The sequence below is a fragment of the Parus major genome, chromosome 12 (assembly GCF_001522545.3).
Source record: "Parus major isolate Abel chromosome 12, Parus_major1.1, whole genome shotgun sequence".
NCBI lineage: Eukaryota > Metazoa > Chordata > Aves > Passeriformes > Paridae > Parus > Parus major.
In genome coordinates this window covers 312,028-333,731 of record NC_031781.1, presented here as the reverse complement: position 1 = coordinate 333,731, position 21,704 = coordinate 312,028, and the positions used below count along the sequence as shown (strand labels likewise).

General features: G+C 48.4%; 1 protein-coding gene across 4 annotated transcripts in view; it reads left to right on the top strand.

Moving 5' to 3' along the window:
* The first annotated feature begins 2,024 nt into the window (after positions 1–2,024).
* The window catches only part of IQSEC1 (IQ motif and Sec7 domain ArfGEF 1), a 277,486-nt gene continuing 257,806 nt past the window's right edge, over positions 2,025–21,704 (top strand). For 3 of the 4 annotated variants that reach the window (XM_033517567.1, XM_033517566.1, XM_033517564.1), the window contains exon 1: positions 2,025–2,411. In XM_033517567.1, the coding sequence (XP_033373458.1) occupies positions 2,146–2,411 (266 nt within the window). In that variant the 5' untranslated portion in view covers positions 2,025–2,145. The remainder of the gene's footprint in view (positions 2,412–21,704) is intronic. The other variant, XM_033517565.1, reaches the window with a different exon arrangement.

The window sequence follows — 21,704 nt, the reverse complement described above, 5'->3', positions numbered from 1 at the left end:
AGTGAGACACAGCTTTCCATTCGGGGATGGAGGCTTTTCCCTGAATCGGGAAAAGAAAGCAGGAAACTCTCACCCTTAACACGGCTCCTGCCTCCCTCAGCAGTGCTCATAGGTCCCATGAACTCGGGTACTTCTGCCTAAAAAGGGGTGCTTCAAATAGATCCTTGCTGTAGGAGCTGTGCTGCTCCACTTACACTGTCCTTGCTGTGAAATGCTTAATAAGCTTTTATTGTTTGCACATACTTCAATGAGTTTTGAGTCTCTTACTTTGCATTTTATTTTGCATATAAGAAGCAAGTTCACTTTATTTATTGATTTAACACCTGACAAATACTCTGGCTGTGTGCTACTGTGAGGGTTTCCTCAGAGAGGTATTGTGATAAGCATTTCTTTCTACACAGAGCAGAGCAAACTGCACTTTAGCAAATACATTCTGAATGATTAGTATTCAGAAAAATAATATTTTCAATAATTCTAATGAAAAATACTAACCAAGTTCCTGGGAAGGAGGCTTGGTCTCTTCAGAGAGCAGCTAAAGATGTGTCTGTGAAGTCAGGATCCCCACTAGGACTGGAAATTAGTCTTTCATGCCTCAGACACCTCGACAGTCACAACAGCCCTTCGCTGCACTAGTGTCAGAGCAAAAGTAACAGTTTCCCAATAACTTATTTCTGCCTAAAGCCAGAATGACCCTGGTAAATGCCAGACTGGTCTGGCTGTGGCTGAATCCTCCCCTCACGCCCCTTTTCTCCCTGGTGACTGTGAGAGGCAGAGAGGGAGAAGCTGGGACAGCCAGCCTGTGCTTTGGGAGCTCCGTTCCCAAACCTGCCCAGCACAGATGGGGACAATGCGGAGCCCGCAGCCTCCCCAGGAGCGGGGGCCCCTCGCCCCGCGCTCCTGAAGCCAAGGGGCATCCTGGCAAAGGTGAGAAAGAGCCCACTCCACCACGAAGGGTCGGGGCGTCAGTGACAGAAGAACAATCCCTCTAAGAAAATTTTATCAATTGTAAACTTGAAAAGTGGAAGGGTGGAGAGACGAGGTAGAAAAATTAGGAAAAAAAAAAAAAAAGTTAAGGAGACATACAGAGGAAGTGAGGAGAAAAACACGTCTTCACCTTCCTATCTTCTTCCTGCAGTGTCTCCCCGTTTCCCTTTTCTACTCCCGGTTCTCAGAAGCATTCCCAACATACACTTGGGATGATACAGGACCCAAAACCTCAGCAACTTTTCTTGGCTTGATGCAGCCTTAGCGGGAAGCAGCATTTCAGCAACAGAGGTTTTAACGCCAGGGATGCTGACGGGAGAGGCGGAGGGCTCTGCTGCCTGACTTGGCGCGTGCTGCTGGGGCGCCCGGCTCGGGGGGCCACCCCCGCTGCCACCCCCGCTTCGGGAGCCCCGCTCCCCAGATGTGGCAGGGACAGCTCTGGTCCCGCAGGCCGGGTCCCCGCCTGCCTCCGCGCACAGCGCGCTGCTCCCCGCGCCGCCCCGGGGCCCCGCTCCCGAGAGCGCTCCCGCACCTCTCCCGGGGCTCTCCCCGCCGCGGGGAACGGGGCCGGGGCCGCGCAGGGATGGGGCACGGGGATGGGATACGGGGATGGGATGAAGGATGGGGCGCGGGGATGGGATGAAGGATGGGGCGCGGGGATGGGATGAAGGATGGGGCGCGGGGATGGGGCGCTCGCCGAGCCCACGCCGGCCTCCCGGAGGAGCGGCCGCCTTTACTTAAGCGCATCCCGGCGGCGGCGGCCACGGCGGGGGAGGCGGGGAGCGGCGGACCCGGCGCAGGGACGGCCCGTGCCCCTGCCCGGCTCCGAGCGCCGCGGGGGCGCTGGGCGCTGCCAGGCGACGGCCGAGCCCGGCTGCGGCGCGGGCAGGGCGGGACGGACACGGGGACAGCGCCGGGCAGCTCCGGTGGCGGCTCCGGCTCCCCCGGCCCTGCCCTCGCTCGGCGGCGGGGGCCGAGCGGCAGCAATGGCGGCGCGGGGCCACCGCCCGCCCGGGCAGCCGCGGCTCTAGGAGGAGACTGGCGGGGCCGCGGGGCGCCGCTTTCCGCCGGGGTATTTATTCCTCCCCTCTCGCTTAAGTTGCCAGCGGAGCGCGCTGGCCGGCGCCTGTGCCCCCCGCGCCGCGGAGGTGCGGGGCGGCCATGGAGAGCCCCGGCGAGAACCCCAGCAAGGCGGCCGAGTACCTGAAGGAGCTGAACAAGATTATCGAGACGCAGCAGGAGCTGCTGGAGAAGCAGAAGCGGAGGATAGACGAGCTGGAGCAGCAAGTGGCCAAGTTGTACCACGAAAATGCCTGCCTTCAGGACGAGCATCACCGGCACCTGGCCACATGCCGGCTCCAGCAGGGTATCCCTCCTGCGCCCCCGGGGGTGCTGAGCGCCATCCAGGAAAACGCCAGGCACGAGAAGTAAGCGCTGTCCACCTTTCTTTGCCCCCTTTTTGCGGAAGGGGTTCCCCTAGCGGGGTTTCCCTTCCCTTTCCTCTCCTGCCTTCGGCTGCCCGAAGCTGGAAGCAGCGGGACTCCCTGCGGGGTGTGTCCCGGGCTGCTCGGGGGACAGCCATGGGGTGCGGATGGGTGGCCCCAGCCTCTGTCCCCCAGCCCGTTCGGGTGCCCGTGTCTCACTAGCTCCCTGGCCTGGGTCCCGGGGGGGTTTCGAGCCGGGGCTCCCCGGCTGCCCAGCCCGCCGTGCCCACGGCTGTCCCTGCAGCCACGGCCGCCCTGGCGCTCGGGGGATGCCCCGGGCAGAGCCGCGGTAGTGGGGCGCCGGGAGCAGCGTGCCGAGCCCTGCCCTTCTCCCTGTAGCGTGTTCGCTGCCGGTCCGAGCGCCGTGGGGACCGAGGCTATTCAGATGCCCCGCGGCGCTCCCGAGGAGGGGCCCTTGGCTCCGGCCGCTATCGAAAGTGACCCGGCCAAGGGTCAGTAAACATTGGCCGCTCGCCACTTGCCGGGCTGGCCCGGGCCAGCGCCAGCTCGCCCCGTTCGGGCCGCCTTCGGTCCCGGCCGCCTCATCTATTCCAGCCTCTCTAAGCCGTAATTAATCGTCTGCGTTTCCCCAGCGCTGGGAAATCCGCTTAGTTGCGCGGTTCCGAAGCAGCAGGGATTCGGGAATAGCAAGAACTATCTTGGGCTGCGCTTCCCCGGCATGATTTTACTTCTGGAAAAGTATTTAAGGCTTGGCTTTTCCCGGAGCGGAGTGGGAAAAGCATGCATGCGATTAGGAGCCCACTTCGCTGCTTGACACAGCACAATGGGCTGTTTGTGATCCGCTGCGCTGGAATTCCTTAGGTTTATAAATACAGACGCGGCGGCTCCCGGCCGCAGCCAGCCTCCGGGATGCGGGATACGGCATCACCGGAGGGAGGGAGGGAGGGATGGAGAGCCCCGGCCCTGCTCCCGGGAGGGATGCCTGCGATGCATCCCGAGCACATCCAAGCACCGCTGGCTCGCTCGGGAGCAGCGGCTCTGGCAGCCCCGCTGGGCTCGGCTGCCTCTCCCTCCGGAGAGCAGGGACGGGCTGGGATATCCCGGCAGCTGCCCCGGGTGCCGGGAGCTGCCGCCGGCAGGGTGCAAGTGCTGCTGCTGCTGCTGTGCTCGGAGTCGGGGGTCCTGGTCCGAAGCAGCGTTTTCTCGGAGTGCTGCTGTGGAGGCTTCAGAAGGGTCGCTGCTCACTCAGCGTCCCCTTTGCCCGCTCCTGTTCTCAAGCCTTGCCCCTGGCCAGGGGAGCAGACTGGGAAGGGAAGTGGCTCTGCTTCCCCAGCGCCCTTCTTGCTGTCAGTGTCAACAAGGCTTTTTTTTCTTCTGTGATGCTGGGGTAATCACTTTAGGCTTTTTTATAAACAGAGATGTCTCTCTGAAACTAAATAGCTCCTTTAATAAACTGGAGAGCATGCTGTCATTTATCAATCAATCAATCTCTTAAGGAGAAAGAGCTGTTTCCAGAAAACATGGAATATTTACATTAATCCTATCCTGAGTATCCATGTCCAGTACCCGAGGTTTTTTGTGGCTGTGCTTGTAGTACAAGATGTCAACTCAGCTATCTTGTCCCATTTGTCTCTTGCAAACGACATTACCAAAATTGTACAAATGGCTTGCCTTGTTTGATAATATTTCTCCTCTGCAGCCCAGGACTCATTTGCAGAGCCCTCCTTGGGCAGGCAGCTCTGGGGACTCAGAGGCTTTTAAGTCTCTTAAGTGGATTTGATGCTGGGATCAGAATTAATCTGGGATATTTATGGCAGAGTTGTATTGCTTTGAGGCATAGCCTGGGGGCTTAGTGGGGGAGCTGGGAGCCAGCCCTGTGCATCTGGCCGGGCCCTTGGCCCACGTGCCTGCCTGGGGAGCCCCAGCTTCAGGGCCACCTTCATCCAAGCAGTCCTGTTGTTGTCCCCTCCCCCAAAATTGTCCTCCCTCGGGTGTCCTGCAGGTGGCCCTGCCTGGCTGGATGGGGGGGTTTACACCCGGGGGCCAGGCACAGGGGCAGTGGCAGGGGCTGGTGCTGTCCAGGAGCAGGGACAGGAGCCACTCATGGCATCAGTTTATTCTCTGTCTGGATACAAAAGATGGAGGAAGTATCCAGCTTAGAAAATAGAGAGTAATACCCTAGTTTAAGTCTTTTTGCAGTCCCATGGTTGCCTCAGCTTCCTGACAGCCCAGCCTGCAGGTTCCAGGGCTCTGTAGCTCTGCTTTCAGAAACTCAGCCTCATTTTCCTCAGACCTAATTGTCCCATTCACCTTGGGGATGTTTGGGTGGGGCACGAGGATCCCTTGTTTGCTGAAGTTCAGCGTCAGGTGCCAGTGATGTTGAAATGGGCAGTGACCCCTGCTCTTCCTGACACTTCTGTACTTCAGAGCTAAAAGGAATGGAATACTTTCTAAAGGAAGCTGGGCTTCTCTTAGTCAAATACACCAGGGATTTTAGAAGTTGTCTTGTACCTTGACTTGAAAAATTTTTCTAAACTGCTTAGATTCCTGTCCTGCAGCAGCTCCACCTGTGTGAGGAGGCTGTGACAGGGGTTCCATATTGCCAAGTGTGGTTAACTTGTATATAAGGAAGTATGGAAAAAATATATGAGATAATACGGTTATGGTTAGGTCTTATACTTAATAAAAGATAGTAAAATAACCTGATGACCAAACAACAAAATCCCCACAAGTCCTAAAAGTTTTTAGTTGTTACAATGGAAAGAATTGTTACAGGAAGGAATATACTGCTTGAATAATTTGGAAAAGCTGGTGTGGTTGTAGAAATTCTGCAGCTTGTGAGGAGGGGAACTGTTAATGAGACCTTAAAGAATTCTGGAAGAAAGACACTCAGTCCAATAATAAATAAATATATAAAATAAATACATAAATATATTATAATAATTAAGTTTATTCACTTTCAGAGAATTCCAGAGTAGAAAAAAGTTTCTTCTGTGCCAGTTGCTGAGGGAAGAATGGAGGGAGGAGCAGAGGGCTGGGTGAGCAGCTGCAGGTGCGCTCCTTAACCTACAAGGACAGACCAGAAAAGGTTTTGGGGTGGTCTCATTAATTTTACAGTGATTTGCTGAGACCAAATCAACATTAAAATGCACTGGTGGAATTGAGAATAGTTGATTACGAGGCTTTGTTGGATGCAATGAATCAGCACAAGGAAGATAATAGTAGGTGTTTAACTCATTAAGGCGCTTAACTCTGAGTTGCATAAGACTTAATTTTGAGCGGCTCCTTTTCACTGAACATTTTAGAAGTAGCAAGAGCCTCTAGAGCTCAGCTCCCCGGTGTAATTTGATAATGTGCTTTTTTTTTTTGTTTTTGTTTGGGTGTACATCCAAATGTATTGCATTTTCTCACATTTCTACAAGGAGAGTTTTGTGTGTCTGAGAAGTCAACACTGTCCCCTTGCAGCTTCGGGAGGGATGTTTGTACTTACCCTAATCAGGTTAAAAACTGCTGCTTTTCCACAGCGAAAGTGTGTGGTGAGAGGCTGAAGAAGAGGGAGAGCAGAGTTGTCTGCTAAGACAGAACAGTTTGAAGGGGCTGTTTTTTGCAGCTTGGTCTGAATTCTGCACCTGGCCTGGCTGATTTATTTTACATGGAGCTAGGGCTGGTTTTATTCTCTGAGGCACGACATCCCCGGGTTGGAGCTGTAAGACACCCCCAGTGTCTGGGAGACGCTGTAGGGCTGGGCGAGGTGTGCTGGGAGCAGTGGAGTAGCTGAAGTTGTTGCTCTGGTGACAGTCACATGTGAAGGCTGTGTTGTGCCCTACATAAACCGAGCTTGTGACTTGGCCTGTCGCTGCTGGCGCTGGGAGCTGCCCTGCACACAGCCTCAGCAGCAGACCAGACATTGCATTAGTGTAGAGACCAGCAGGGCTTGGATTTTTCTCCCTTCAGAGATGTCCTTTACTAAGACAGACTGTTCAAATGACGTAAATCCTATTTCCCTGCCTGCACCACACTTGAGCAGCAGCTTGTTTGTGTTTGCTGTGCTGAAGTGGAGGTACCCAGCATCTGCTAAAGTAGGCTTGTACTTGGGCAAGCTCCTGCTTTCTCTGCCTCCGTGGCAGCAGGGATGGAGATGAAGCGCTGCTGTTGGGTCCTGTTTCTCCAGCAGCTGCGTGGGGAAGTGTGATTTGTGGCTGGAAGTCTGCAGTTCCAGTGCTGTTCTTACCAAAGGATGCCCCTCTGCATGTTTATCTGGCTCAGCTCATGAGGAATGCATTCATATGGAAAGCACAGGTTGTGTCCAGGATGAGCAGGTTATTCCTACAGGGTCCTGTCAGCCCTGTAGCAGGTGGGGATGGTGTAATTTCAGCTTTGGGCAGAAACTTGCACCTTCAAATAACTTTAAAAAACCCCGTTCACTTCATTTTCAGTCCATAACAGGAATAGTGTGACTGCTGAGCCCTGAGTATGAGTGTTTCAGACTGGAGGGAGTGCTTTTGCTTTTGAGGCCCTCATTTTGGGGTCATTAGTGTGATTTAGACAGTAGCACAGGGGTGAGCATCCCTTAGAACAGGCATTTGTGGTGCTTGCAGGCTGCAGGAAATCAATAGTGTGAGGATGTGTAAGAAGATGTGAACTTGCTAACTAAACTCAGCTAAATTATTTTGGATCTCTGAAATATTGGCAAATTCTTGTACTTAATATCTGCTAAATGTTAAGCTAAATGATAACATGTAAAGACAAATTAATTTGAAAACTGATGTGTGCTGTATAATCAATAAACCAAGACAGGGAACAAGGGTGCCAGGAGCACAATGATGACAGCAGTGTGCTGGTATCGATAAAGTTCCTGGCAAGTCAGAGGGGGAAGGGAGAACATGGTCCAGAAAGAGAGCAGCAGAAACACATGCTGTTTTGGGAGAGGAAAACCAGTGTAGCAGAAAAGTAACCCATCCTGTAGCACAACAGCTTTAAAAGTATTTTCAAAACTTGAAATAAATATGTCCCATTTAGAGCAGAGCAGTCCTAAAGAATTTCCAGGACTTGCTGGGTCTGGAATCCTCCTCTGATGAAGCCTTTTATTGTGCTGACAGAGAATGCAGCTTTTGAGCTTCCCAACTTCGGACCTGTGTTCTGAACTTTAAGAACAAAGTACATTTTTGTGCTTGTTGGTGCTCTGATGGCTTTCCTTACAAATTCACCATTGAGGAATCTGAAAAGCGCTTCCAGAGATGCACTTTTGGAAAAGATCTTGCAATGTGCATGGATGCTGGGGCCTGGTGAGTCACTGAGAGCTGTTGTGATTACTGAGAGCCAGGTGTGGGTCTGAACATCCCCTTCCCTCTTTCCCCAGGCCCTCACTCCAAGCTAGCCTGTATCTACTGCTCTGTGCACACATGTGTGGAGTTCACAGAATGACACTGCTGCCTGTCCCCATCCAAGAAGGACAAAGGAAGGCCTCTCCTGGTCTGCAGTGCCAGTCTTTGCTGGCTTTTATCAGAAACCACAGCAGGCACAGGAGCAGGATGGCCCCTGTGGAAGGGGGCTCTCACCGCAGTGTCTCTGTCCTTGGCTTCTCAGAGCTTGGCAGGTTTGGGCTGGGACATCAGGCAATGTTTTTGGGGTCAACCCTAAAAGTCAGTATTGCTTCTGAAGACCTGAGCTTCCTGTTAGGTGAGTGATGCTTTGTCCACTCCAAGTGACAAACTTTTGGGAGGAGGTGAAGAACAGACATACACGTTTCTGAATCACGCAGTCTCCTTGGTTGCTTCAAGGTTATTTGCTTAGGAAGACAAGTCTCCTTCAGTCCTTAGGAAAGGTGTGTCCTGGCAAAAAAATAAGTTGCAGTTTTTTTGAAAACCTGGAGCAAAATACAGCACACCCAAAGAAGTGTCTTTAGGAAGAGCTGATTTGAGGGCAGATTACAGAAGTTCTGAAAGAAAAAGCGCCAGGCATTTCAAGGTGTTTTCCTACTGCATACTGATGGGGGCTAGATTATTAACACTGAAACAGTAAGTTCTTAAATCCTCCTTGCAAGTAGCATCTCAAAAAGCTTAATTTTATTTTTTAGACCAAGCAGAAGTAGTTGGCCGTTCATGTGCTGGTCAGTGGTGCTGAGCTGAGTCCCATGGCCAGAGTGGGGCCTTCAGACACAGAGTTTGTGCAGAGTGGGTGCAGAGGCTGTGGCTTCCCCCAGGGCTTTCTTAATGGCAGGAGGACAGCCCCTGTTTGACAATGCTTTCTTTGGTGGCCCTGATGTGGTGCAGGCCCACAGGGCATCACAGTGCTCTGAATTTCCCTGGAATTCATGCCTCCACTGGGGTTACCATCCCCAGTTTGGGGAGAGCTGCCCCAGTTTGGGGGCTCAGCTGGGATTACCGTCCCCAGTCTGGGCAGCCTGTACCAGGTGTGTTTAGTGTTTGTTCTTTGGAGCTGTGCTCTGCCCCAGGCTCCTGCGTGCAGGTGGAGGGAGGTCATCCCATGCCAGGCAACAAGGAGGTGTGTGGGAAGCTGCTTAGGTAAGTGGATTTTGCAGGTCAGAAGTAATTCCTGATGTGCAACCCACACTTGCATTATTCTAATTCGATCCCATCATTCCTACTCAGACCCTCTCTATTATGGTAATTGCACTTTTTTTGTGTGTGTTTTGCAGCCTGCAGATACTTCTAGGCTGTACCTGCCAGTGCTCCTGCCTTTCATCTTAGCTCAGCAAGCCTGTGAATGAGGTTGTCATAACTCCTTTCTGCTTGTATCCCTGTCTAATTGCACTGTTTTTCTAAGCAGAATTGTTTAATTGGAAATGGAGACAGTGTGAGCAGGCCGTGGCGCAGCAGGACAGCGTGGTTTGAAGAGATGGATGTGATGGTGCATCCTACTGGCTACTGGGTACCTGTCCCTGGGCTGCTTTTCCCCCATGTTCATTGCTAGGAATTTCTCTCCAGATCCTTCATAGCATTTCCTAAAATACTGGATTCCTCAGCTATTGCAGCTTCTGTGCTACCGTGGGAGAGATGCTGGTTTTGCTGACCAGAAATGCGGATAGGAATTATTGCAGGTCATTGCCCTGTGGTTGAGGACAGAAACAGGAGCAGGAGGTGTTTCCTCAGTCCCTCCTGCTGACCTGTTCTCTGCCCCTGGCACAGTGAGCAGGGGGACTGATGGCTCTTTTACAGCTGGGCAAGTCAGCGTTAATGATCTTCTCTTAATGGGCTGCTCAGACACTGGGGTGAGAAATGGTTGTGTTAAACAGCACACTTGAGACAAACAAGCCTCTTAGAATCCTGGGTGCCTTCGTGGCCATAAACAACTTGAGTTTAATCAATGTGTGTGTGGTTTATGGCAGGAAAAAACTAATAATGTTAAAATCAGAGAATGAATCCCAGACTGGTTTGGGTTGGAAGGGGCCATAAATCATCCCATGCCACCCCTGCCACCTCTCACTATCCCAGGCTGCTCCAAGCCTTGTCCAACCTGGCCTTGGACACTTCCAGGGATCCAGGGGCAGCCACAGCTGCTCTGGGTACCTGTGCCAGGGCCTGCCCACCCTGCCAGGGAACAATTCCTGCCCCATATCCCATCCATCCCTGCCCTCTGGCAGTGGGAGCCATTCCCTGTGTCCTGTCCCTCCATCCCTTGTCCCCAGTCCCTCCCCAGCTCTCCTGGAGCCCCTTCAGGCCCTGGAGGGGGCTCTGAGGTGTCCCTGGAGCTTCTCCTCTGCAGGTGAGCACCCCCAGCTCTCCCAGCCTGGCTTCAAAGCTGAGTCTACTGCAAAGTGGCCAAAATATTTGAAGAGGGTGGAACGCTGCAGGGCAAAGAGTGGTTTTCCCAGCAGAACCTGAAACCCTGACTCGCGGGTTTTTCTCCTGGTGTGTCCTGTCGGGGGTGGAGCTGTGATCCTGGGGGGTCTCCATCCCTCCCCATTCCTACCCCTATCCCTGGAGGCCGCATCCTGGGCTCGGGCCGTGCTCCCTCTGCTGGCTCTTGCTCTCAGCTACAAAACCACATCTGGAGCATGGAACCTGTTTCTCATGGCAACATCTCCACTCCTTCTGCATCTCCTCAGGCGTTGGGAAGGTTGCTGTGAACGCAGCTGAAGATTCCTCATGAGCTAAGTTTTGTCTTAATGTGCAGAGGGAAACTTTCTTTTCAAGTGGTGCCGTTTCAAAATATTGGCAGGGAAGTAATTATTCTGCTGCGTGGTGTCTGCGTAGACCGAGTCTTACTGCTGTGCTAGATAAGAAAAATGCTGCTACTGAGTAGCTCTCTATAGCAACTGATTGAAATATAATATGCATTATTTGCATGTTAATAAGACTTCTAGACAGACTTCCCTGGCAAATGAAAGTGGGGACAAAGACATGCATGTAAAACTGCACCACAGTAATTCAGATTTACTAAGTGTGAATTCATTCTGTAACGAGGCAAAGAAAGCAGCAGGGGAGGCAATCTCCTGGCCTTCTTCAGGGTTTGGGATGCAGCTGGGAGTTGATGTTTGTCAGGGTTTTCCATCTTTGCTGGATTTTTCCTGACTCTCAATGACTGCAGGCGACTTGGCAGCTTTTAATTGCTCCTTTTGGGCATGGAGCATAGAGCTATGGGGGGAGTACAGGGAGACTGAACTCAGGGGAGTTTGATTCCCTGGGACTGGGGAATCTGAAGCCCTGGTAGAGTTAAAGTTGGCCCGGGATGAGGACAACAAGAAAAGCTTGTACAGGACTGTCAGCAATAAAGGGAAGAGTTGGGAAAACGTCGGCCCTCTGCAGAAGGAAACACGCCTGATGACCTGGGACAAGCAGGGGGCTGAGGCCACAAAGCTCTTTTGTAACCAAAGAAACATCTCTGAGGTTAGGGCTGCATTTCAATTAGCAGAGCAGCTGTTGATCATCACTGAGTTAATAAGACCCAACTGTGGAGTGGTACCTTCATTAAGGAGGTGTAAATGGGGACCATCAGCCTGACTGCCTGCAGGTGAGTGTCCCAGGAGGGGCTAATGGAGTCCCTACCACGGCCAGGTGGGACCTCAGTGCCCAAGGGGAACGCTGGGGCTCGGCAGAGCTGGGTGAGCAGACCTCAGAACTTTGTTGAGGCTGGGTACAGGTAAGAAATGGAACACTTTAATAGGAGTAAATACTTCAATGTGAGGTGAGCATGACCTCTCTTTGCTTGACTGGTCAAGGTTACCTCAATTTTAGAGGTTCACTGCAGCAACACTTTGTTTTTCACTGTTTTTCTGTGAATGTAATGGTTCTCTGCTCATACATGGGTAATATAAAATCTTGTTTGTCTGTCTTCTGTGGGCTGTTAATGGTCCTGGGAATACAGTGAAATGTCAGGGATGCATGTGAGTCATTCCAGAGAAATTATTGTCTTGTAGTTCAGGTCCCATTAATCTGCAGCATTGATCTCTTAGTATGGTTTTCTGAATTTAGAAAGTTATATTTCACTAGAATCAAGGTGGGTTTTTGGTTTTTGACAAACAAAAAGAAAGCAAACCCACTTGTGGATCGTGGTAGATAACAATATTATTTTAGCATGGTTTCTTGGTAGGACAGACACAGCCCTGAGCCTTTGGGTGCAGCCAGCCCTGCTGCCGTGGTTGTTTGCTAGGTCTGCCCTGGGGATGCTCTCCCTGGTGCCCTGTTGGATCTTGTGTGCTCACTGCAGGGAATTGGAGAGGAGGGTCTCTGGCAGTGCAGGGGATGTGAGCTGCCCCGAGTCCTGTGCCCAGGGCAGGCTGCAGATGGGGACTCCTCTCCTGCAATGCAGCTGGGACATTGTGCTGGGTTTGGGGTGACCTTGGGGGATTGCAGAGCGCTGAGCCATCCTTCTTCTTCGACCTTGCTGCTCACCTTGCCACAGCCATTTCACTCTCCTTTCATCATGGAATTCAGAGCAGGAGCTGGTTCAGAAACATTCTGCTTGATGGTCCTTTGTTCCCTTAATGGCTTCCTTGTCAGGCAGGCAGGTGTTCCTCTGGAAATTTAGGCATTGTTATTCAGACTCAAAGCACCCTGATAGATCATTATTTTAAATTCTTGACTCCAGTGCCAGGATCCAGTGGCACGATGACCCAGTGTGTGTGCCCTGTGTTTTAGACTGCCTTTCTCCAGCTTGTGGAGTGGTGTCCTTTGTGAGCAGATTGGGCTGTTTCTGTGGAAAGTCCTTGTAGTGACAGCAAAGAAGGAATTCACAGTTGTAGGAATATCCCCCGGGGGTTTTATTTGCTACTGGGAGTTATGATTAATAGTTGTTTTGTGGAGAATAGGTGTATTTTGACTTTTCCTTGCATTCCATCTTTCCGTGTAGCCCCGTGGCAGAAGCATTTGATCTTGGCATCAAGCTGGATAAGCTGTGTGCACTCCAAAGAACATCTGCTTTAGACTGTTCATTCTGCCTGGCTTTCTGCTTCACCTAGGCAGGACTGTGGGTGGGAATTCTCAAACCATCAGTGTAACTCTTGGTAAAATTCACTGCTAAAATTAAACATTGTCCTGATCTTTTTAAAGGCAAAATAGCCTCTATCACCTTGTATCTAAATTCATGCACATAATTTGGGTGTGTAGTGCCATAGAGGTGAGCAGTTTCTAAAAGTTTACCTTTTACAGGAAGGTAAAGTGGGGATGTCTGACCCTTCCCATGTTCCTTCCTGGAGGATTTTCTTCTTCATTTAGCACAGCCTTTCCTGGTGTTGGTCTCCCTAATTGAGACCCAAAGTGTGAGGCCCTTATGTACAAGGGAAGGGCTGGGATTTAATGCAAATGAACCAGCTGGATTTGAATAAGGTAAAAGTCTATATTCAGCTATCAGGCTTGCTTCTATTTTAAGCTTTTGAGTCCACCATTTCTTGAGTACTTGAGGTTGTCAAGGGTTGAGAGAATTACTTTGTCTTTCAGGAAAGGAGAAAGCTGACATTATTTCAGGTTTGCTGAGGTTGTGACAGCAGTTCTAGTACGGAGTTAGTGCTGACATGGAACACTCCTCCTGCCTGGTGGGCTGTGTTTGTGCCAGTCAAGTGCTTGGAGATGAAAGTGCCAGGCATGGAAGGGAGGAGAATCAGTAGTGAAAGGACTTACCTGTAACCTTTTCTCCAAATGGCTTGGGAGGAAAACTTTGAAGGCAGTGACCTGAGACTGTGAATAGAATTCAGTAGTTGCTCCTGGCTTGCATTGCAAAAGAATTCTAAAAGGGTGATAAAAACGACTTCACGTAAGGTAGCAGAGACCTCTTGAATCAAAGGTCAAGAGTTCCTCCTGCTCATATTTATTTCTAGTGGCATGCAGCTTGCCAGGCTCCTGTGACCATGTCCTGCTGTGGATGGAGCTCACCTTAGTGCTGGTTTAATATTTAGTTAGAGCCTGATGTGCAGGTCACAGGAACTGAAGGAGGGAGGCAGGAAAATTAATTTCTGCTCCTGCTTTCCCCAGTTGCCAGTGTTGTCCCTTACAAATTTACTGGGCTTTCGTGCTCAAACAAGAGAACGGTTGGACTGTGTTATAAATGAAGTCAGCCAAATTTTATCAATAAGGATTTTATTGAAAATTTTGTAAAATCGAATTTTGGAACAGCCACAATCCAAGTCAGCATCGAGCCCGGGGTCGGGGCTGGGTGAGCTCTGAACCAGCCCATGTGGCACTGGCTCCCCCAGGTTCACAAACTGGCTTTCGGAGTGCTGAGTTTTATACAGGTTCTTCGGCCTGAGGCTGTGCAGCTTCAGTTTCTTTCTTTTTCTTGTGTTCTTATATATTCATATTTCTGCTGCTGGTCTGTTGATGAGTTTTCCGAGAAGGGAAGAGAGTTGGAGTAGTTTTTCAGGAATTGGACATTGAGATGTATGGTCCTGAGGATTTCGACTAGATCAGTATCAGGTATTAATCGCTGGGTCGTTAGTAGGTTCGTCTTGCTTGGGTGGACCCATCTCTTCTCGGTGTTATCTTAATTGCTGTGTTAATTACAAATTCCTGGGTTTCCTGCAACTGCTTTTGCAGTCTCAAGTTGTTTGTGTTTTATAGATAAAACATACTTTTATACTTATATGTGTACAATAAAACGTGAATTATACCAACATATATTACAGACTGGCATCTGGATTCTGTGTTGAGCAGCACAGGTTGCTTTTGATCCTAAAAAGGAGATTCGCTGAAATCTCTTCAGAGCACTGTGATTAAATGGGGCTTTGGTTGTGTAAAAGCGTTGCAGCAGTGCAGTCCTGTGCAGCATTAATGCGGGTGATGGCTGCAGCCTCAGGCTGCCAGGAGCAGAGAATCAGTGCAAGCGGTGCTGTCTGTGGAGTGTCCCTGTGTCCCTCCTTGGACCAGTGTGGGAGAACTGGGAGCTGAGGCTGCAGAGATGAGGTGTGTGTGAACACACATCCCTCAGTGGGCTGTGCTGGAGCCTGGACAGGGCTTGGGGCTGTCTAAGGGGTAAGTGATACCTCAGGATCTCCAGGGGACTTCACGCCTTAGAGGGAGCCAACAATCCTTGGTAAATCAGAGAAAACATCGTGGTTTGCGTGCTTTTTCCTACCCTCTCTGCTGTCCTTCAATTTAGTGACAGCTTTAGGGTGGTAGAAATGTGCCTGTCTTGGAACTCATCACTGAGAGCCGGGTGCTGCTATTGGTGCCCCAAAATAGATATCAGACTCATCTCTCGGGGTGTTTTTATGTGCTGGGAGTGAGGTGGTTTTTTTTTAACTCACCCGCCTTTTTTTCACCCATCTGACAACTTCCTCCAGCGATCTTATTTCCATTCAAATGCATCTGATCAGAGCAGCTCCTACTCAGGGGCTGAGGGTGCTCTGTCCTCCCTCCTGCTTGCACTGAAAGCAAGAATGGATAATTTTTTTTTAAACACATCGCAGAGTTATGTAACTTCTTGAGGAAAGTGCTTCCCAGGACTGAGCTTTCCTTATTATGTAATGTGATACATCACCACAACTTGCTGATACAGGCCATGATCTTCACCTCCACTTGCTCGTGAAAAACCTATTATTTCCTTGACCTCACTTGGCTCTGAGGACTGGGCACTGTTAGGACCTCATCTGAGTATTTTATTCTGGAGTAGGGAAAACTGCTGGTAAATCAGGTGCCAGTCTGAGCTACCTGCTGAGGGAGTGGTGTGCGTGGCCTGAATCTCAGAGCTTGATTCCTGTGACTGCCATTGTTTTAAGTGACTTTTTCTGTGTGAGCATCTTTAAATAGATGCTTCCCAGGTTTGAGAGAAGAGCAGAGGTGGTTTTTGTGTGGCATGGCATGACCCTCTTAGAATGTTTGAGTCATCTTGCTGCAAGTGAAGGAAATCATTAAACATCTCAAAAGGAGATGAAGCGTCCTTTTCCAGCTAGCATAATTTAATTGGTAATATACTTCCCTCATCCTGACAATGCACTGAACCCTGGCATCACCAACATACTTAACTAACCTCACAAAGGTACCTGGCAAAGGTCACCAGAGCTTGTGCAGGTCTGGAACTTGGTTGGTCTTGGTGCATTATGTTGATTTATGCTCTAGTATTCTATCCAGGAATAGATTGTGTAAAGTGGCTGTTCAGCAGCCTACTGTTGTAATAATAAATGCCATGAAACTGGTGTGATATGCTCTGTGATTTTGGGGGTGATTCTGGTCCACAGAAGACTGACTGGTAATCGCTACTGGTTCCATTTTCCCGCCAGGGACAATTATGGACTGGAACAAGCTTAGAACTCAAAGCCCTTTGAACCAAACCTTTCAAGCTTTTCTTTAAAACTCTTACCAAAGGATCTAGAAAGGCCATTTAGAGACCAATAGCCAATTTGTAAGCCATTATGCTCCTTCTTAGCTGAAATGCCAACAAAATACCTGAAATCTATGTCACCTGCTCAACTGAGCACAGGTTTTCCACTTTGCTGCTTGTGCTGGGCTGAGGTGGCTGGGCTGGGCTGAGGTGGCTGGGCTGGGCTGAGGTGGCTGGGCTGGGTTGTTTGGGCTGGTGGAGAGTTAACTGGGCAGAAGTCCCACTCAGGCAGGAACTGCTGCTAGTGGGGACCTCCTGACTGCTACAGATCTGCTCCTTCCCGAAGGATGGGAAACTGCCTTAATAACCAACGTCCATTATACAGTATTACCTTCCCCAACTGGAATCTTTTCTTTAAGGCAGAGAAAGTAACAGGAAAGACTCAAGTGTGCCACTTGTGACTTTCTGCCAGCTAATCAGGGAGTGAGTTTTACTTGAATTCTTTGTCAGAATCAACAATGTCTTTCTTTAAATTAAGCAGGTTGCTTTTATTTCTAAAAAGCAATGTCAGTGTGGGGTGGCTTGATCTCACTGTGTTTGATTCCTGGGAGATGGAGAAACTCAAGTCTCTAATTAGCTGTCTGTTTGAAAGAAGTCAGACTTCTGAGCTTCAATAATAGTATTGTCTGGGATGTGGAAACAGCCAAAATCAACAGCAGTGCCCGGGGATTGGGAAGCTTGGGATGCTGTCAAAGCTGATAAATTATCTTCTCTTTTGGCTAATTTTGTGTTTGATATAAAGTGTGGAGGTACTGGTGCTGTGCCCATGCACTTGAGAAAGTGTGAATAAAGCAAGCTCAAATGCATGACCTGCTGCTCTGCAGCTCCAGACCTTCTGGGGGATAATTGTTCTTTGAGTTGGAAGTCCTCTTGTAAAGAACACAGGTTGGGAGAGCTGGAGGTGCTCACCTGGAAAAGGGAGACCTCAGAGCCTCTTCCAGTCCCTAAAGGATCTCCAGGAGAACTGGAGAGGGACTTGAGACAAGGGCTAGAGGGACAGAACAGAGGGAATGGCTTGCCACTGCCAGAGGGCAGGGATGGATGGGATATTGGGCAGGAATTCTTCCCTATGAGGGTGGGGAGGGGCTGGCACAGACTGCCCAGAAAAGCAAGTTGTTCTTTTATTCCTCAATGTTTAGAAAATTCTGTGTCAAAATACCACATCCCCAAACAGAGCAGGTAGCAGACTAAATTATTTATCTGCTTAATTTATGATCTCCCCTTGCACTGCAGCGTTTGGAGAGCAAGTGACTTTGTTCTTGTTGTGAATTTTTCTTTCCACTACCAACTCCTTTCTCTGATGGAAAGGCTGAGGTGCTTCTTGTAAACCCTGGTTCTCATGGGGTGTTTCCTCATTTTAGAGCAGAGCCCCTTCTCCATGTTCAGCTGTAGCTGGAAAATAGAGCTGTGGGAAGATTCCTGCCATCCTCACTCTGCTTAGCTCCTCTAAAACCATACAAATTTAACTTGGGCTTTGTTTAGCTTTCCTAACCTCCCAGCAGTTTATATTTGGGGTCAGTTTGTTAGCTTGGCCTCACATGACAATTTTGTATGGTCTTTTCACTTCCTCCATGGGGATGCAAGCTCTTTACATTTATTTTCAAACTTAACACCAATGACTAATTCTTTCGATGGCTCTCTACCCATAGAGCTTCAACTGTTGAGCATCAAAGTCCACATTGAAGGCTTCCTGTTGGTAGGACAGGATTACAAGCTGCAGAAGGCAGCTGCACAGCACCAAGTCATTAATTGTTATAAAAACACCATTAATTATGGTATTTCTGTGTAAAGCAGTTGCTTTAGGATTTGCTGCTTCAGTATCTCTGGGAGAAGGCTGTTACTGAGGTGGCTGAGTTATGTTCTGCACCTCTGACAATGTGATTTTTCATGCTGCAGACTGAGCTGAAGGAATGCATCACTGCAGCTTTACTTAAGGCAACTGAAAAACCCAGCCCTGCTCACTTGCTCTGATAGCAAGAAAAAAAGATCCTGTTTCCCTTCATAAAAGTGGTGTGGACAATAACTTGTACCTTGGAAAACTTCCCTTTCCTTTATGTGCTAGTTTTTCTTAAAAAAACCCAATAAACACAATGAGAAAACCAACCAAATAAAAACCCCCAAAACAAACAAAACGCTCCTCCCCAAACCTACCAAAAGTCTCAGATTCTGATGGCTTTTCAAAGCTTGGGCTTTACTTTACCTCAATGAACCGAAGATGGCAAAACAGCCACTGACATCCTTTTGTCCTTCTTAACCCAACAAAATATTCCATGGTGGTTGCACAATTTCAGTGTGTGCTAAATATAGCACGGAGCATGCTGAAGGAAGAAATCAGGTGTGTCTGTCTCAGACACCTCTCCCTGCTCCCAATTTTCCAGGAGCATTCCCTTTTCCCATCTCATCCATCTGCACTCCCTGCTGCTTTCACCCCTATGTTGCCTGAGGAAGCTCATTCAGACTGGGGTGGCCAAGGTGAGGTTGAAAAATGAGCTTTAAATGTTTTGACTGCCTCTTACCGTGAGCCTGGAAGCGTCCTTATTGTAATTCAGTATGTTTTGGGCTGTACAGAAGGGAAAAGTGTCATTTCTCTGCTGCCTTCTTGTGCTGGGACACGAAGTCTGCCTGGATCAGAGATTGGAGGGGCTGTGATGCCCCAGCTGCTCTTTTTCCCCTAATGAAAATGGACTTCTAGAGCTTTGCATGCATGAGTGATATGGCACAACTTATGAGTTGAGGCAGTGAAAATGAGCTGCAGTGAGATTTTATGTTGATATTTGTGTTTATTTTAAAAAGATATGTATTTTGATGTAATATCTACAGTGTATTTGACTAAGCAATTGGACCTTGGATTTTTCATGAATTATCCTAATACATTTTTACCTTAGAAAGCCTTTAACAGTCTTCCTGCACAGCAGCCACATTCTATTTACCAGCTGGATTTTCTTCTGCTTTTGAGTATTTAAATACGTGAAGTTGAAGGAGTTTTTGTTTGTTTGTTTTTTGTTTGGTGGGGTTTTTTTTTTGGTTTTTTTTTTGTTTCTTTTTCTTGGAGAACACTTTACAACTGATACTTGCAGTGATTTCAGGCACACTGGCAGCTCTGTGTTTTAGAACTGCATTTTCTTGTTTCTTTCATTTAGATAATACTTATTTTGGAATCTGGTAAGATCCAGCAAGTGGACAGACTTCCTTGATTGGGGCTACCTGCAGCTGTGGGTGGTTGCTGTTCTAATTGAGAAGTTTTTTGCTACTATACAAAACTTAAAGCACACAATGAACTTAAAGGAACTTCACAACTGTGTTATTCTGAGAAAAATCTTAGCACTGCAGTAAAAAAGGGCATAACACAAAGCTTGCTGTTGCTTGTTAATGACTTAAATAATTTAAAAACCTCCTCCTCCCAATAGAGCAAAATTAATTGCTGTCTGAACTCTTGTTTATAATTAAGTAAATGATCAACCTGAAGCACTAAGGAGTGTGTGTGGCAGGTTTAGCCAGGGCTCTCAGTGACCAGTGCTGCTGACAAAGCATCGGGATATTCATTAAATTGCTGAGTGTGTATTTCCTTTGTTGCTTGAGCTGCCAGTAGGATTCCCGAGTAGCCATAAGTGGCTTGTTTGACTTGCAGCTCCCTGTGCTGTGCAGCCTCTCCACTGCTGCAGGAGTGTTGGAGGTGCAAGGATTCAGTCCTGATCCATGGGAGTGCAGCTGGGAGGGTCTGTGCCACACTTCTGAGGGAGTTTTGCCATTCACATCTCGAGAGTGTTGCTGAAATTCGAGTTCCATGAAGTAGGTGTGGAGAACCTACTTACAGCAGCAGTGCTGCTTGCTGGAACCATCTGGTATTGGATCCTTGGCATTCATGAAAAGCTTGTTCTTTATGTAAGAAAGGGAAGAAAATCCTTCCAGAACAGCCAGCCTGGAAAACACAGGACTTCCCCCTCCTTCCTCCAGAAAAGGGATTCAGAGAACCCAACTGTAAATGCCACATGAAAAGCAGTTAAAAGGTGTCTGTGACTAAATGGCTTGTCTTGCTTGGAAAACATTCTCTGGTATTTTTAATCCCAAATCAGAAACTACTACTGGTGTTCCTGTCACCAGTGCTGGAAAGTGTTCTGAGGAGAGGATCAGGCTCCAGGCTTTGTTTTACCTCTGGTTTTGTGTCCACCCCAGTGGAAGATGAGACTGTTGGAAAACTTGGTCCATTTCTGAGAGGTGGGTACAGCTCTGCGTTCAGCTGAGGCTTGGCTTGAAATGTCAACAATAAACCAGGGTTGTTGCTCTTGTTGTCTTTGCCATTCCCTCCCTCAAACACCTGGAGCACACAAGCTGATGTTCTCATTGTTTCTGCCTACTAGGAAGGGATCACCTTTCTGTATTGAGATTTTGGGCTTGCTTTATAGACTCTGTTACTGATACAAGCACTGGCCCAAATAAAATCTGTTTGCCCAAACAAATAAAGTGAGGGCTTTTTAATTCTTAATTCTAATTCTTGATTTCTTCTGATTCTGTTAGATGTGAACTTTGGTTTTCAAAGGTTACCCTCATGTTCTTTGGGTTGTCTTTCCTTGATCTTGTTGAGATTGTCATGCATTGATGCTTCTTCTCTGGTTTGGCTGTGTTCTCACACAGAATTAAGTGTAATTTATTATAAAACCAACATATACTAGATCAAGAGAATAAACATGCTATAAATATAGTAACTTTTATTTGTAGATGTTGACTTAGCTTTATTTGGAACAGAGTACAGTTCGAGTACAGTTCTCTTTCCCCAGTAAATTTGAAAACCAGGGTTGATATTGAACTAATGATTCTTTTCTTATCTTGTGTGTGTTCTGGTAGATTATGAACTGCTTTTATATGCCTTTTTATAGACTCTCCTCCTGTTTCCAGATCGTGTGTTTCATGGCCATGAAGTGTAACCTGACGTGGTAAATCAGCTTAGCTGTGGTCTGTCTTGCACAACATGGGATGAGGACGGATTTCAAATTTAATAATGCTGAATGACATCAAGTCCTAGCAAGCTCCTGACTGTCACTCCTTGCAAATGCTTTTATTTGGCTTGTAATTGATGCTTGAGGTAATTAGTGCACACTGCAGGGTGTTATCTGAATTCTTGGGGTTGATCAGCAGGTTGAGTGTCAGCAGTGTGGAAGCAGATCTTGGTTCAGAAGTATGAAAAGGACATTTTGGAGCCTGGCAGTAATGGATTCTTTATAGAAACCTGCATAGTTTTGCTTGGAATTTTAGGAGTAATGTCATGATTTACTTTTCTGTCACTTACAAGAGCTGCAGATGGGAAGTGGGGAGCTGTTTGTTAATAACAGAGCAGGAGTTTATCCTTGATGTAGGAGAATGTATAGCTGTGCTGGAATCTCACAATGGATGTTTGCAAATAACCCAGTATTAACACTTGCCTAGGAAATGTGTTTAGGAACCCACTTTATCTTTGAAATTGGGCCGGTGTTTGAATAATTTAATACACTCTGAAATGGAAAACAG